General features: G+C 43.3%; 1 protein-coding gene across 1 annotated transcript in view; it reads left to right on the forward strand.

Annotated features, from left to right (window-relative positions):
• The first annotated feature begins 804 nt into the window (after positions 1 to 804).
• The window catches only part of IDH1 (isocitrate dehydrogenase (NADP(+)) 1), a 50108-nt gene continuing 32759 nt past the window's right edge, over positions 805 to 18153 (forward strand). Inside the window, exons 1-2 of the mRNA XM_077448461.1 lie at positions 805 to 947; positions 8498 to 8620. Of these exons, the coding sequence (XP_077304587.1) occupies positions 8499 to 8620 (122 nt within the window). The 5' untranslated portion in view covers positions 805 to 947; position 8498. The remainder of the gene's footprint in view (positions 948 to 8497; positions 8621 to 18153) is intronic.

Genomic DNA, 18153 nt, shown 5'->3' on the forward strand with positions numbered 1-18153 from the left:
TGCCCTGAGTCCAGGTTCAAGCCCCACCATGCAAGTGGACATACGGTATGCACTTAGTAACAGGGCCCCTCGCGGGCTTGACACGCTTCGGGCACGGCATCGCTGCGCTTGGCAATTTTTTATTCTAACTCCATGTCCACTTGGACGGCGGGGCTTGAACCTGGACGCAGGCGCCGTTCATCTTCGTACACTTTCGGCGTCTCTTTGTCCTCCGTACTGTGCAAGCGCAGTACAGGGCAGACACTATCCGACGGGGGAACAGTATTTCAACAAGACAGCGGGTACCAAGGTGGTTCAAATGAATGCCCCGCCCCTAATAAAAGTACATTCTCCGCCTGCAATGGATTGGCATGCACAGCAGAAAAAGGTATCCCTGGAAATGATGGTGAAATGTCGGCACCTTTACATATAATGTATATGGCGGGGTATTCTGTATCAGTGGATGCGGATTACAGAGAAAGGATCGCCTGTATAGAACGCTGATCTGATATCACACACTCTGCTTGCATTGTGACACTCTCAGAGTACACCGTCCTCCCCCCATCCACACACATAAAACCCCCCATTCATCTGATTGTTCTGACTGCCTTCTCTAGCTGTCAACTTTGCCCTAATTACCACCTAATAAGCCACGCCCCCAGCACACCCAAACCCAATCCTGAGAAGCAGCGCCGTGTTTGACAAAGGACACAAGACTGAGCCACGCCCAGCAGCTCCGCTATTAGCCTCCCGGGAAGGTTTGGCTCCAGGTTGCGTGGTGATATCCTACTGGCTGCCTGTCTCTTTCATCCGCCTGCTATAGGTCGGAGGAGGATCAGCTGGGAGGAGGGCGGAGCGAGGGGTGGACCCTGGGAAGTGGTTTGTCCTGGAGATCGCTCAGTGCATTTACCAGCAGCACAGCGGTCATCCGGGTCTTCTCCAGTCAGTGTCCAGTCTTCTATCGCCAGGTAATCAGAGCCGGGCTGTCACCGAGAGTCCTGTCATTGGATCCGATCCTCCTATCATTGGATCCGATCCTCCCATCATCAGATCGCTCTTTATATTAGAGACACTCGCTGTCATCTGCCTCCTCTACTCCTAGTGTGCATGTATAATATATGTATAATGTATGTGCACTGTGTACATGGTTTACATCTTTTATGGTATTTGATGCAACGTTATATACCAGCAATGCAATCCTCCAGATCCACCTTGTGCTGGGCTCCTCCACTAGTGTGTGTGTGTGTGTGTGTGTGTCCTTGTGTCTCTCTCTCTGTGTCTGTGTGTTGGGAGTGGCTGAGCTCTGCAAGGATTGCTCCTCTCTCTCATCCAGAAACTTGCCAAGTCATTCCTTATCTGCATTCTCTTATCTCTGGAGGGGCTCTGCTTGTAGTAGAAAATGTTGGTGTGTTTTGTGTTTGCCATGTATAACAATTCTATTAAGCAAATGGTATTGGAACGTTTATAGATTGTAGTTGTCTACTTCTTATTTAGTATAGAGTTCTTATTGGCTAATACATAAGTGCAAGAACCAATCAGCAGGCAATTCGTACCAGGATGTATTCTGATTGGTTGCTATGGAATTCCAAATGTAATGATTTTCAGTGAAAGTGAAATTAGACCCATTGATTTAACCATTTCCTGAAACAGTTATATTTAAAGGATCAGTTCACCTTTTTGGAGCATGTTGCACATTAACCACTTTCCACCAGCGCTATACCTGAAAGACAGCCCCAGCGCAGGCTTCCAGGGCCGGTGTTGTGACAAATACTGTCCCCTGTCAGATGGTGTCCACCCTGTACTGCGCTGCGCTTGCGAGGACAAGGAGACGCCGAAGTCTCCGAAGATGAACAGCGCCTGCGCACTAAGTCCAGGTTCATGCCCCACCATCCAAGTGGACATAGAGTCAGAATAAAAAAATTGCAGAGCGAGGCCGTGCCCAAAGCGTTGCGAGGGGCCCTGTTACTAGGTGCATACCGTATGTCCACTTGCATGGTGGGGCTTGAACCTGGACTCAGGGCAGAAGGTACTAGCAAGTGCGCAGGCGCCGTTTATCTTCAGAGACATTCGGTGTCTCTTTGTCCCCCGTACTGCGCCTTTGCAGTACGAGGCGGACGCTATCTGATGGGGACAGTTTTTTTGGCAGAACACCGGGAGGGCCTCAATAGATGTCCTCCTGTGATCGCGCTGCTTGCACGCTCTGCTCCGTGATCGTCGGGTCCTTCGGACTCGGCTGAATGAAGATATTCGCCAGCAGGCCATGGAAAGACATAGTGTCCAAACAGATGATTTATTGCATGATCACAACACAAGGATAGTGCAACGTTTCGGAGCCGTGCAGGACCCCTTCCTCAGGCATGTGATGATCATCTATCCTTGTGTTGAGATCATGCAATAAATCGGGGCTCGACAAACCCCAGGCACCAGGTCGCCAATGCGACCAGAAATCGCAACCTGGCGCCTAAGCTGCCACCAGCCCACTCACTATTGATGCCCCAGACATGCAGCGCATTAACACTGATTGCCGCCCTCCTCCACACTCAGCGGCGCCGCGCTACGTGTGTGAAACTGACAAGCAATGGCGAGAGGAGGATCTGTCGGATTTCAGCTTGATGTCGGGGTGGGTGGGACCCAGCAGCTATCAAACACCAGCCAATGGGATCTGGGCGGGCCGCTACATGTATGTGGCCCTGCCCCTTTTCTTAAGCAACCCAATTGTTGGCTTATGTTTGATAGCTGCTGAGTCCCGCCCACCCCGTCCGGGTCCCGCCCACCCCGTCCGGGTCCCGCCCATTCCGACATTAAGCTCAATTCTGACAGCTCCTCTGTTACATTTCAGTAACAGAGTGCTCGTGTGAAACCTGCCAGTGCCACCGCCAACCAGTGCCACCGCCAATCAATACCACCTGCCACCACCAACCAGTGCAACCGCCAATCCGTGCCACCTATCAGTGCCACTTGCCAGTGACAATCAGTGTCACCTGCCAGTGTCACCTGCCACCGCCAACCAGTGTCACCTGCCACCGCCAATCAGTGCCACCGCCAATCAGTGCCATCTGCCAGTGACAACTAGGGCCACCGCCAAGCAGGGCCACCTGCCACTTCCAAACCAGTGCCACCGCCAATCAGTGCCATCTGCCAGTGACAACTAGGGCCACCGCCAACCAGGGCCACCTGCCACTTCCAAACCAGTGCCACCTGCCAATCAGTGCCAATAGTGTCACCTGCCAATGCCAACCAGTGTCGCCTGCCAATGCCATCTGGCAGTTCCACGTGCCTGCCAGTGGCAACCAGTGCCAGTCAGTGCCACCTGGCACTACCAATCAGTGCAACCTGCCAGTGCCACCACCAATAGTTGGCACTAGTGCCACGCCAACCAGTGCCACCTGCCAACACCAACCAGTGCCAACGCCAATCAGTGCCATCTGCCAGTGACCACTAGTGCCACCGCCAACCAGGGCCACCTGCCAATCAGTGCCAAACCAGTGTCACCTGCCAGTTCCATCTGGCAGTTCCACGTGCCTGCCAGTGGCAACCAGTGCCAGCCAGTTTCAACTTTTGCCAGCCTTACTCTTTCTGGTCAGCCCATAACCCTGATGTAACAGCGTTTCATTGGAGTTATTGACTGGGTGCTCAATTGTGAGTTAGGGATAGGGGGTGAAAATGAGTGGCCTTACCCCGGGAGCTGACAATCCATACCACTCTAAAAAAAAAAAAAAAAACTGTCTCCTAACTTTAACTGGCTCCTAAATTCAAAACAAATTTGTCAACCCCTGCAATAAATTATCCATTTGGACGCCATCTATGTCGTTCCATGGTGTGTTGGCGAATATCTTCATTGTGACTTGAACCAGTATCCATTTGCTATAGCAGCCAAATCCGAGAGCTCATCCAGGAATGTGTGCGATGGGAATATGGAGTAGTACTTTGCACTCGGCTGATCACAGAACAGGGTAACGGGCCAATCGCTATGACCCTTTACCACCTGATCAGCTGTCAGCCAATGACAGCTGATCACGGAAGTAAACAGACACCGGTTATCCACTTTTTTATTTTTTCCACTCACGTTGATAGCATGAGGAGAAAGGAAGAAAGCCAGTAACCAGCTTCTGTGCCACACAGTGCCCACCAGTACTGCCAATCAGTGCCTCGTCACCAGTATCGCCTCTTAGTGCAGCCTCATCAGTGAAGGAGAAAAATTACCTAAAAAAACAAAAAGGGGTCCTGCGAGCCTTCACTGACCGGATGGATGCTCAGTAAATTTATAGAAAGGGAAGCTGCTAGCGTTAAACACGTCTCACAAATCGTGCATTGATAAATGAATAGAATATATAAGCGCTGCGCTATAAATGTGATGAACATCTCATCAGTGTAAAATCTGAAGTGCATACATCAGATATAAAAAAAAAAATAAAAGTTAATTGATCAATGTATAATGTGACAGCTAAAGATAAAAAAATAAAATATAAATAATTATGCTGTGCTAGATAATATATATAATACACACCCAATCAATCTGGATGCCAAAATACACACAAATACAAAATTAGTGATCAGTAGTGATGTGACAGATTAAAAATTAAAGGGAGTGAAAAACTTCAGATGCACAATTCAATACAAAGTGCTCATGTGCAAAATTCATAAAGTCCATAAATTGTATATTGTGAATAAATAAAACAAAAAAAACAAAGTGCTTGTGTGCAGATAACGTGTCCTGCTGTGTCACCAATGACTGCGCTGAACAGTCCATAAAGTTCAAAACAACTTGGTAGGTGATCAGACGTGCCACAGTGCCCTCCCTTCAGCGATCCCCTAGGTAATAAACGCTCACCTTGGAGCATGAGACCTTGCACTGAAGCTCGGTCTAAACACGCATGTGAACCTCCCTTCCAGATTGTAAGCTCTAACGAGCAGGGCCTTCTGATCCCTCCTGTATTGTAAGTGTACTGTCTGCCCTCATATTGTAAAGCGTTGCGCAAACTGTTGGCGCTATATAAATCCTGAATAATAATAATAATAATAATAACCACCTCCTCTGGGTTCAGAAAGAAAAAACTGTATCCTGGACTCCTCAGTAAATACCTCCGTATTATGCAATAAACAAAAGTGCTTGATGGTGTGATAACGCTTAAAGCAAACAAACCCTTTTGCAGGGTACTCACATTTTATCAGGTGCACCACTCTATAGCAAGCAATAAACGACAGATGATGTAAATACCGGACAGGTCGCGGCCGAATAGCGCCGCTAAAACTAGCGTCATTTTTACTGTCAACCCCCGCTCCAGTGTGAAAGCAGCCTTATCAGCACTCCTTTCCTCACACAAACACAGGAAAGGCCTGCCAATAACCGGCACGTCTGTTTACATGTGATTGGACATAGCTGATCATATGATAAAGGACCACTGTAATCGGCTCTTATATTCTATAGTACTGTGTTGTAGCCATCTTTTGGCTATTGCTCTGTACTGAAGTAGTTGAAACCATATTTGGGTGTAAAGTAGAACTGGGGGCGATTTTTTTTGTAAGAAAAATCTGCGATTTAAAAAAAAAAAACGATTCTAATCTAGGTGTGTGTTTTTATTTTTTATTTCTTTTCGTTATGGACATCGCGCCAGTTCTGAGGAGCTGCAGGCAGGAGTTTTTAGGCGAGGCCACGGCTTTGGCTTAGTCCACGGCATCCAGCCTTGCAGACTAGGCCTCGCCTAAAAACTCTTGCCTGCAGCTCCTCAGGACCAGCGTGGTGGTGAAAAAAAAAATAATCGACTCGCTTAAATTTTGAATCTATTTGACCTCTCAACTCAATTCATGATTTAAATCGATATTAATTTTTTTTTTTTTCCCCCAGCCCTGGTGTAAAGTGTAACATACTCTAGCACATTTTCTTTGCTCACAACCCCCCCCCCCCCCCCCCCTCGACTTTCCCCATCTCATTCCCTGTGACAGCAGGCTGGGGAATCTCTCCTTGCACCCATTGTCAGATTGAAAATGCAGTGCAGCTATGTGGGCAGGAATCTGAATGAATGAACTATAAGTACTGCTGCAGACAGCTTCTAGCCCTCAATGAACTGTGAGGGCACTGGTGAGCACTCTTGTTGTTCGTTGACACTACTTACAGCTTTTAAACAGAAATCCTGTACAGAGGTGTCTGCAGAAGTCTGACATTGCACCCATAATCCACTGATTGCGAGGGTGTAATACTCTGCAGGCTCCCCAGGGGGAAAAAGAATGGACATTTTTCTTTCTTTTCCCTTTTTCCAAAAGGTGAACCTATGCTTTTATAGAGAAGTGTGAGAAAATATATAAAAAATAAATAAATATATATATATATATATATATATATATATATATATATATATATATATATATATATATATATATATATATATATATATATATATATATATATATATATATATATTTTGCCTACCCATGTGACCACTAGTCGCTCAGTTCTCAGGTCCACTCTGAGCAGGTATCGGTGAGGTGACTGTCAATCACCACTCTGTGCGCATCCTGGTGTGCTGTTGACATTTCCTCTTTCAGCTTGCTATGGGGACACCCAAGCAGGCTCTCTCCCGAGCCACTGCTCTGCGTGTCATTTCACACACAGAGCCATGGCTCGGCCCTGCTCACCTCTCTCATTGGCTTACTGGTTCAGGTTGACAGAAGCAGGGGCCAATGGCTCCCACTGCTATCTCAGCCAGTGAGGAGGGAGAGTCCCCAAAGAGCCTAGGCTTTCGTACACCTCTCTGGATTGTGATGGGGCTCAGGTAAATTTGGGGGAGGGCTGCTACACAGAGGGTTTTTATTTTTTTAACCTTTTATGAAGGTAAAAAAACTTGAGCCTTTACAACCACTGTAAAGGTGGTTGTAAAGGCTTTTTATTGAACATCTTATACTTGCCTGCTCTGAACAGCAGAACGGTCCCTTATCTCCTCTTTGGCATTCCCCCGCTCCTCCTCCTTCCAAGTGCCTCCATAGCAAGCTGTGTGTAGAGGGGGCACTCCCTAGCCAGGCTTTGTGCATCTGTAGACACATATAGAGCAGCTCTGCAGCTCAGCCATGACCCCTTGTGCATTGGTGTAGGCTAATGTATGGTTACCAAGTTCCAAGGTTGTGGAAACAGGCTGGCAGTGGCCGTTGTTGCAAGGAAACCACATAGTGCCACCCTGGTCCCTTCAGTTCCAAGTGCTGCATTACACTTTTCATTTATTACTGGAAAAACTATTTAAGAGAATGTACAATATGTTATAAGTAGGTGTCAGGGGAAGGAATAGTGTTGTCTATCATTAAGGGGATAGTAATCCCTAACGCCAAATAAAGGCTAGAAAAGTGCCACATCGGGCCCTGGAGTCAGTTTGGAGACCCCTGACTTAGATGGTGGGATAAGGTGATTTATATGGGTTCTGAAACCTTTATCAATTGTCGTCCCCCCCCCCCCTTTTTTTTTTTTTCTTTTTTTCCCCCATGATAAGCAAATTAATGTGATGGCTGGCCAAAAGACACCATGATCCGTATTGGATTGCATTTGCCTGTATGATTGCTTCTTAATGACTCTCTGTGCAAAGCCTTATCTGAGCATTATTATGCAAAATTGCAGACTCATGCTCTTGTGCAATAGTGCGTACTCAAGCTTAATTACATCATAATTCACTTGTAGGCAACTTCTCTCCAGATATTTATTAGATGTACATTGTATGTAATCTAAGTAGTACGTGGGTTTAATCCAACACAAATCTATACTTTTCCCAAAAACATTGCAACAGTTATAAGAAAAAATAATTTCTGTAAGAAGTATACCTTTACAACAGCCCTACCCTATGGAAGCAGCCAAAGAAAGATTTTGGATGCTCGGCTCACCTCCCTACTGAAAAGTGTAGTAGCTTCTTATGCCCCATACACACGGTTGGAAATTCCGACAGAAAAAGTCCGATCGGATTATGTTGACGGGAAAATCCGATTGTTTGTTTGTGGGCTCTATCGGACTTTTTTCCTTTGGAATTTCCAACGGAAAAAGTTTGAGAGCTGGATCTTAAATTTTCCGACCACAAAATCCGATCAGACTTTTCTGATTGTGTGTGTGTGTGTGGAGAATTCCGCCGCACAAAGCGCCATGCATGCTAAGAAAAAAATTGGAGACGAAAGCTATTGGCTACTGGACTCTACGTAGTCCCGTCGTACATTTTATATGTCACCTCGTTCTGAACGATCGGATTTTTCCGACAACTTTGTGTGACAGTGTGTATGCAACACAAGTTTTGGCCAAAATCCGTCGGAAAATGTCTGGCCCTGTGTATGGGGCATTAGAGTTGTACAGGCATAGTCACTGCCCATACCCAATCAATGGAGACTCAGACTGGGCTGCCTACATTGTAAAAACTACTACTATCCACCAATGATCACTACTGTGTCTACTAGTAGTAGGTATACTATTTTTATTTAATTGATATGTGCTGTTAAATGGAGCATTATTTATGAGAAACACACAATCCTGTCTTGTTCGTTGTGTTTTTACTAGAATGTCCAAGAAAATCCAAGGTGGCTCCGTGGTGGAGATGCAGGGGGATGAGATGACTCGGGTTATTTGGGAGCTGATTAAAGACAAGCTTGTTTTACCCTACGTGGAATTGGATCTGCACAGGTAATTTAATTCTAATTTTCTTTTGCCAAAAAGCAGTAGTCATCCCTCTTATCATGTTAACACTGGCCACAGACTATGGTTCTTCGGTATGAGTGTACGTATTAATCCAGATTATTAAACCAATCGTGTCACATTTTGTTAGGATACATATGGTATTCTCTGTGTTCAGTGTATGCATTACCCTGATTCACAATTCACATTGGGCAGATCTGCCACCCTTTCTGTGCGAAGGGCTAAACCACTTAAGATGGATACACACTATACAATTTTCTGTAGATTTATTTTCTTGCCTTCAAATTTACCAAAACCTAATGGGAGGTCAAACCTAAAGATGGTCTGTCATATGCAATATCAGACTATTACAAATCCCCCCCATCATCTAAAATCTCTCTCTATCTATCTATCTATAATTTGTGTTTTTAAATTGGGGGGGGGGGATTTATAATAGTCTGATATTGCATATGGCAGACCACACAATCATGCTGTAACTGCATATTTGCTTGTTTTTTTTTTTTTTTTTTTTTTTTAGTTAAAGTTTGACCAGTGACTAAAGAATTTGTTTGCCATGCTTAACTTGGTTAGTTGCAAATACTTGCTGAGGATCATACACATGGTGCAATGTCCATTCAGCTTAGTGAGTGGAAACATCTTGTTTTAGATCTGTACATGAAACTAATTGGCTTAATTTAGATAAACTTATCAATACGTTACAATTCTGTTTAGTGTTCCTCTCTTTATCTCATTGGAAGACCCCCATAATACTATACAACTTTTGTCTGATTTCCTTTTAGATTTACCAAAACCATGTAGTGCAAGGGCCTGCCTGATTACATGAAATTCTTAAGGTTTGAACTCGTATATTATATGGTTTTGGTAAATCTGAAGGGAAAAAATGTATAGAAAATTGTATAGTGTGTATCCAGCTTTATGCCCCATACACACTATTAGATTTTCTGAAGGTTTTTTTGTCTTCAGATTTACCAAAACCATGTAGTGAAAGGGCCTGCCTGATTGCATCACAAATTTAAAACTCTTAAGGTTTGACCTCATATTATATGATTTTGGTGATTTTCATCAAAAGGGCGTGTGCCAGGATTTTGTATTGCACACTAACGGCACACAATTGTCGTGCCACGAATGTAGTGACGTACTATGAGGAATTTCAGCTCTTGGGCCCCTTCTGATAATTTCATGTTTGGTGAACATTGAATCCAAGTACGTGTGTTTTGTACTTTCGACTTTTGTGTGACGGATTTGTGTACTGACCATACAAAAATCTGACGTCAAACCGTTGTCTGACAAAAATTTACTAGCCTGCCATCCATTTGTTGGCCGAAAGTTGGACAACAGATGTCAAAAGGAGCGTACTAATGGTACGGTACGGATTTTAGGACAACAGTCTGTCCACAGACAATACCCTGCCAACAATCATACCATGTGTACGAGGCTTTAGTCTAAGCATGTCCTGTCCCTGATTTTTGGCTCCACTTGTTATGAGGTTCAAGCCATAAAGGCATGAACTGAGAGACAATAATCAGTGTTTCTGAACATCACAAGCCATCATTTGTTTTGTTTTTTTGTTTTTGTTTTTTTGTTTTTTTTTATACAGAGATTCATATTTTGTTGAAACCTCTCTTTAATGGGACTGATTTTGCCTACTTCTTACCCGAAAGATAAGAAGTTCTTCAGCTCATAAGTTCTAATTTATTTTTGCTTGCTGGCTAGGCCACAAGATGTTACATTGAGTCCTGAAGGTTCAGGGGCAGGTAAATGTCTTAGTTAGACGGCCCAATGTGAACTACATAAAGTCAGATTTTGTTTTACACTTTACATGTGAGATAAACAAAAAAAAAAAAAAAAAAAAAAAAAAAAAAAGTTGTCATCAACTAGGGTTCATGGAACCCTAAGGATACTCCAGAAGTTTTAACTATTTAGCAATTTATTTTTCTCCAGTCATCTTCCAGGATGGCACACCTGAGAGATGACTGGTCTCACCTGACGGGAAACACAATCCTTCTTGATTGTGTTTCCCTCAGCGTGCAGCGAAACAATAGGTGGACAAGCCACATCACCTTTCTGAGGCACTACAGGGTGGAGCTGTTGTCAACTCGGGACCAGGCATTTGGCAGGAAAGTCCTACAAGCAGTGGTCCCACCCGAAGGTAGGCCTGAGCTTCTTTGTTGTCGTCTCAGGTGTGCCGTCCTGGAAGAAGACTGGAGAAAATTACCAGTTACTTACCGGTAACTGTGTTTCTAGAAAATCTTCCAGGAAGGCAGGCCCACTTCCTACCCCTTGTTTGTTGGTGATATCTAATTCTCACAGAATTTACCCTCGTGCACTGGTGTGGGCTAATGCTTTGGAACAACTGAGGAGCAGAGGGAAGGGTGGTGCTTTTAACCTGTTTTGTTGTGATTCCTGTCGGACCAATGATCTATCAGGTGTGGCGTCCTGGAAGATTTCCTAGAAATACTGTTACCGGTAAGTGTAACTGGTAATTTTTTTTTCAGCCATCAGTGTTAGGTTGAGAGAGAGGCTGGTAAAGGGTGAGATTCTGATTATATGTAATTTTAAAGAATTTGTTGACGCATGCTCTAACATTACATTGCTAGCGGTAAATTTTGTTGACCTCACAAACGAAATCTGAAACTGTGGGGGTTATTTACTAAAGGAAAATCCACTTTGCACCTTGTACTTGGATGTAAAGTCACTGTAGATCTGAGGGGGGCATGCAAGGGGAAAAAAGATTTTGGCTTGCACATGATTGTATGATAAAATCAGCAGAGCTTCCACTCATTTCAGATCTACCGCTTTAGATTTAGAGCGACTGCACTTCCAAGTGCACTTTTAGGCTCCATGCACACTGAAGCTCAAAAAAGCTTTTTCTGGATGCCAGATTGCTGGCAGAAAACGCTGGTTGAAAAACTTGCTTTTAACAGCGTTTTGTACTAGCGTTTATGAGCGTTTATTAGCGTTAGCGTTTATGGGCGTTTTCAATAAAAATACACAGAGGACATTTCAAAAATCCCACAGTACATTCCAAACTCCCACAATGCATTGAAAAAATAGAATGCCGAACACTAATTAACGCGCGTTTATCAGCGTTTGTCGTTTTTTTGGCGGTGAAAGACTGCACTTTGAACGCAAATTTCTGGCGTTCAGAAAAAAGCCCATAAACTCCACTGCTCATTAAAGCTGAAAAACGTCCATGTGTGCATGGACACATAGGCTAACATAGAGTGGAGTTTATGAGCTTTTAAAAAAAAACGCCCAAACTCCAATAAACTGCAGTTTATGAGCTCCAGTGTGCATGGAGCCTTAGTGCAAAGTGGATTTGCCTTTCATAAATAACCCCAAGTGTGTGTTTTTTTAGCATACCGCTTACCCACAGACATTAGAATTTTGAAGGTTTTTTTTGTCTGGAATTGTAGAAATATATATGTACAATGACCCAACACTGAAAACTATTGCAAATCCACATTTCTGTAAAATGTGTATTATAAAAATCACTGCAGGTCATTCAGAGACCTGTGAATGAATGAATGAACTACAAGTCCCCTCTTGCACAATGGAATACAACACTCCTAGTCACTTGACACCTCTTTGAGCTCTCTAACTGAAAGTCCATAACTCGGTAAAGACGTAGAGATGGAGGAAGAGTGCAGAAGCCTGGCATTACACCCGCAATCCTCTGTGGTTACAATGCTTTGCAGGCTTATTTACAAAAAAAAAAAAATGTACTTTATTTTTTGCAAAAGGTAGACTTCTCTACCTAGCTACAGGTATAATGTCAGCCATTGGACAGCAGATAGCCTAAAATAGGCTGAATCAAATATCCCTGGTTTTGTACAAGTGTTCACTCAGCTCTGATTTATGCAGCCTGGCTAAGGACTTTTACCTTTCTTCCCTTTACTCTAGTTCATCCAACAACGTTGTTTATCAAGCAGAGACTTTGAACAGATTAAGGCTTTTCTTTCTTTATTTTAGTAGATGCATTCCACAAGAATTATGGTTGCAAATCTTTAACAATCCAGAATCTGGAGAAAAGGTCACACTACCAGGTTTTCCAGTTCTCCAATAGCTTTAGCCAGATCTCATATTCTGATTGCTATTATTAAAACCTAACTGTAGAATTCTTAATAGGCTTATCTACTAATAATTTATATTGAATGGCTATCATTCTTATGGACCTATTTTTTTATGAGGTATGTGAATTCAGAAGGTTCGGTTTTTCCATGTGAAGGGGTAGATTCTTCCTTAAAGCAGTTGTATTGTCCGCTTGGTAATTTTTTTACCTACAGGTAAGCCTATAATAAGGCTTATGTGTAGGTAAAATGAATGTCTCCTAAACCTGTACTGTTTGAGATATTCACCTTGCATGCAGCTGCTGATGTCAGCGGGGCATGCGCAGTGAAGCTCTGGCATATCGTGCCAGAATGTAGGGCTTCCGGGAGTGATGTCATCACAGCTCTGGCCACTCACAGCGCTGAAGCCTTGAACCCAAACTAAAAGCAGAGGGAACATGTCAGCCCCCTCATCGGTGACCGGGAGGCCCTGTGGGAGCTTCGTTCTAAGGTAAGTACTTCATAATGAGCTAGTATGCACCGCTCATTGTGCCTTTTTTGACTTGCAGGTTTTTTTTTTTTTTTTTTTTTTCCATTTAAGAACATTGGTCTATCTGCTGCAGGTTTATAATTCAAGTTTTCTTCTTAATAGTAATTATAATTTTCCTTATTCCTGTTCATTAGGCTACATGCACATGGGTGCATTTGCCTGTGCCATGTAAAGACCCTGTGTATCTCTGGTGTCCTGGATGTCCTAGAGCTGTGTACAGCTGCCCATATTCCTAAATGGGTGAAGGCGGCTTACAGCTGCCCATAGACATAAATGGGTGAAGGCGGCTGTATGCAGCTATTTACTTAATGTAGCACACAGATGTAATGCTCCGAACATATCTAAAATGGCAGTGTGTGTGTGTGTGTGTGTGTGTGTGTGTGTATATATATATATATATTATACTGTATATTAGAGCTGCACGATTGTGGCCAAAATGAGAATCACAATTTTTTTTTTTTCTTAGAATAAAAAGATCACGATTTTTGTTACGTAAAATCTTTCACATTATACAAAAAAAATGGGCTAACTTTACTGGTTTAGGTTTTTTAAATCCATTAAAGCAATAAAAAAAAATTGCATTTGAAAGACAGCTGCGCAAATACAATGTGACATAAAATATTGCAACAACCACCATTTTATTCTCTAGGGTGTCTACTAGAAAAAAATGATATAATGTTTGGGGGTTCTAAGTAATTTTCTAGCCAAAAAAAGATTTTAACTTGAAACCAACAAGTGTCAGAAAAAAGGTTTAGTGTTTAAGTGGTTAAACTTTTTTCACATAGGCTCCTTTTAACAGGAGGACCTGAATGGTCCGACAGTGTCAGTTTTGATGGCGGACCTGAACGGACGCTCCATGTTAGTCTATGGAGCGACAGATGTCAGCGGTGACATGTCCGCTGACATCTGACCTGGTCCGATCCGCCAAAAGCAGACGGATGGCCCTATGTTCAGATACGTCGCTGGCGGATCGGCTCGGGTGAGATCAGACATGCTGTCCGTTTTCATCCGATCTCTCCATAGAAACCAGTGGCGCTCGACAAGCCCCTTCCCGGACAGTGAGCAGAGAGGGACCTGTCATCAGCCGGCTCAGCAGAGATCAACATAGAGATCTCCCACTGAGTTGGCGGACCCCATGAAAGCGGACTCGTCTTGTGAGAATGAGGCTTTGGCCTCATGCACACGAGACGCAGATGAAACCTCTGCAGAAACGCGCGTTTAGAAACGCGCGTTTAGCCGCGTTTGCATGCCGCGTTTAGACGCGTTTAGATGCGTTTGCGTTTAAACGCGTTTATAAAGATAACATCATGTAGACCCTCCCCAAGCTCTCAAAGCATGTTTTTTTAACTATTTCTGCTAGTTTGATCAGAGTGAGCAGCAGCAGCATAGAGAGCAGTTGTACACTTGCATTTGCCTCTCTTTCTGTAGTATATATTTTGAAATGGATCCCATATTGAATATATGTCAGGAAATGCTCCTGATGTTGCTCTTGATGAGACAGCAACGTCGTCGCAAATTTCGTGAGAGGTCCAGAGTCAGAGCTCGTCGATATTGGACCCATCCGTTGATGGGACAGCGAATGTCCCTTGGATATTTCACAAACATGTATGTTCAGCTGCGTACCTACCCCGACAAGTTTTTTAATTTTAGCCGGATGACCATTGTCACATTTGATCTGCTTTTAGAAAAAGTACGACCTGGTCTGACATTCGTGGACACCAATATGAGAAACAGTGTGTCACCAGAGGAACGACTGTTGGTAACGATCAGGTATGTGTATATATTTTAAAAATATATTTATCTATAGATGCACACTTTAAAAACTTTCTCTGTCCTTTTAAAAAAAAATTATGTCTATTTATAGTAAATTTTCCAATTATTTCAAATCTATAAAATTTAATTCTCCCAATTTTTAACATGTTTTCATACAATATATTAATATAAAACAATTTTAAAATAGTTAATTATTTATTTTTTAATCTTAATATGTTTTTATTATTTTTTTCTATTTTCAAATTGATTTTTTAAAAATCAAATGTATGTTAATTAGATTTTTTATAATTTTTTTCTATTTATTTGACCAATTTTTTAATATATTTTCATCGTCAAATATGTACTGATTAATATATTTAAATTTATTGCTGCAGTATATGGTATTATTATATTTTTTAATGCCTTATTAAAATATCCATAATCCTAACAATAACCATTCATCCTAACCCTAAACAATAACACTAACACTAACCCTAACCTAACCCCTAAGACTAACCCTAACCCCTAACACTAACCCCACCCCTAACAGCTAACCATATCCCTTACACAAACCCTAACCCTAAACAACCCAACCAAAAAATCATAAACAATAACCCTAACCCTAACCCTAATGACCAAATTATATTGCCGCTGATGGTCACAGTTGACTTTGAGGCCATGTATCTTTGATGCAGAAAAGTGCAGGACATTTTGCGACCCGACTTTGGATATGTTGTTGTCCTAGGTCCACAGTGTCAGCATACCGAATTTGGGGTTCCTGGCAATAAGTGGCCCCAAGATATGGGCCCCCAAAGTCGGGTCGCAAAATGTCATTCTCTGATGCAGAAAAGTGCATGACATTTTTGCGACCCTACTTTAGGACCCCCTATCTCGGGGCCACTTAGTGAGAGGATCCTCAAATTTGGATATGTTGTTGTCCTAGGTCCACAGTGTCAGCATACCGAATTTGGGGTTCCTGGCAATAAGTGGCCCCAAGATATGGGCCCCCAAAGTCGGGTCGAAAAATGTCATTCTCTGATGCAGAAAAGTGCATGACATTTTTGAGACCCTACTTTAGGGCCCCCTATCTCGGGGCCACTTAGTGAGAGGATCCTCAAATTTGGATATGTTGTTGTCCTAGGTCCACAGTGTCAGCATACCGAATTTGGGGTTCCTGGCAATAAGTGGCCCCAAGATATGGGCCCCCAAAGTCGGGTCGCAAAATGTCATTCTCTGATGCAGAAAAGTGCATGACATTTTTGCGACCCTACTTTAGGGCCCCCTATCTCGGGGCCACTTAGTGAGAGGATCCTCAAATTTGGATATGTTGTTGTCCTAGGTCCACAGTGTCAGCATACCGAATTTGGGGTTCCTGGCAATAAGTGGCCCCAAGATATGGGCCCCCAAAGTCGGGTCGCAAAATGTCATTCTCTGATGCAGAAAAGTGCATGACATTTTTGAGACCCTACTTTAGGGCCCCCTATCTCGGGGCCACTTAGTGAGAGGATCCTCAAATTTGGATATGTTGTTGTCCTAGGTCCACAGTGTCAGCATACCGAATTTGGGGTTCCTGGCAATAAGTGGCCCCAAGATATGGGCCCCCAAAGTCGGGTCGCAAAATGTCATTCTCTGATGCAGAAAAGTGCATGACATTTTTGCGACCCTACTTTAGGGCCCCCTATCTCGGGGCCACTTAGTGAGAGGATCCTCAAATTTGGATATGTTGTTGTCCTAGGTCCACAGTGTCAGCATACCGAATTTGGGGTTCCTGGCAATAAGTGGCCCCAAGATATGGGCCCCCAAAGTCGGGTCGCAAAATGTCATTCTCTGATGCAGAAAAGTGCATGACATTTTTGAGACCCTACTTTAGGGCCCCCTATCTCGGGGCCACTTAGTGAGAGGATCCTCAAATTTGGATATGTTGTTGTCCTAGGTCCACAGTGTCAGCATACCGAATTTGGGGTTCCTGGCAATAAGTGGCCCCAAGATATGGGCCCCCAAAGTCGGGTCGCAAAATGTCATTCTCTGATGCAGAAAAGTGCATGACATTTTTGAGACCCTACTTTAGGGCCCCCTATCTCGGGGCCACTTAGTGAGAGGATCCTCAAATTTGGATATGTTGTTGTCCTAGGTCCACAGTGTCAGCATACCGAATTTGGGGTTCCTGGCAATAAGTGGCCCCAAGATATGGGCCCCCAAAGTCGGGTCGCAAAATGTCATTCTCTGATGCAGAAAAGTGCATGACATTTTTGCGACCCTACTTTAGGGCCCCCTATCTCGGGGCCACTTAGTGAGAGGATCCTCAAATTTGGATATGTTGTTGTCCTAGGTCCACAGTGTCAGCATACCGAATTTGGGGTTCCTGGCAATAAGTGGCCCCAAGATATGGGCCCCCATTTCGGGTCTCAAAAATTGATTCTCTGATGCAGAAAAGTGCATGACTGCAGCATAATCCTATGGTGCCATATTCAGCTCCAAAACAATGTGCTTTAAAACATTGATTCACGTATATACAGTATTCATTTTATTATATTGAAAAAATATATATTTATCCTTGTTATTAATGAAGACATTATATCTAATAAATTATTATTTTTTAAAATTTAGGTTTCTGGCAACCGGTCAATCATATGCATCTCTACATCATTATTTTTTAATGGGCGTTTCCACTATTTCCAAAGTCGTACGAGAAACCAGCACTATACTTTGGGAGGTGCTACACAGAGAGGTAATGCCAGTTCCAACACAGTGTATGTGGCAGAACATAATTAATGAATTTTGGGAAAAAACTAACTTCCCAAATTGTATTGGAGCACTGGACGGCAAACATGTACGCGTCAAAAAGCCACCAAAGTCGGGCTCTATGTACTTTAATTATAAGAAATATTTTTCAATTGTGTTGCTTGCACTAGCTGACGCCAAATCTAAATTTATATGTGTTGATGTTGGAGCATACGGCAGTCAAGGGGATTCTCGTATTTTTAGAGAATCGTCCATGGGCCGTCGAATACATGAAGGTTGCTTTGGAATTCCGGGTTGGAGGCCTCTTCCCAACACTACAGAGCCCATACTACCTGCTGTCATTGTGGCTGATGAGGCATTCGGGCTTTCAGAAAATATAATGAGACCATACAGTGGACAAGGACATAGTTATCAAGAAAAAATCTTCA

This window comes from Lithobates pipiens, unplaced genomic scaffold, assembly GCF_037356315.1.
Source record: "Lithobates pipiens isolate NorthernLeopardFrog02 unplaced genomic scaffold, aLitPip1_a1.2 Scaffold_22, whole genome shotgun sequence".
Classification (NCBI taxonomy): Eukaryota; Metazoa; Chordata; class Amphibia; order Anura; family Ranidae; genus Lithobates; species Lithobates pipiens.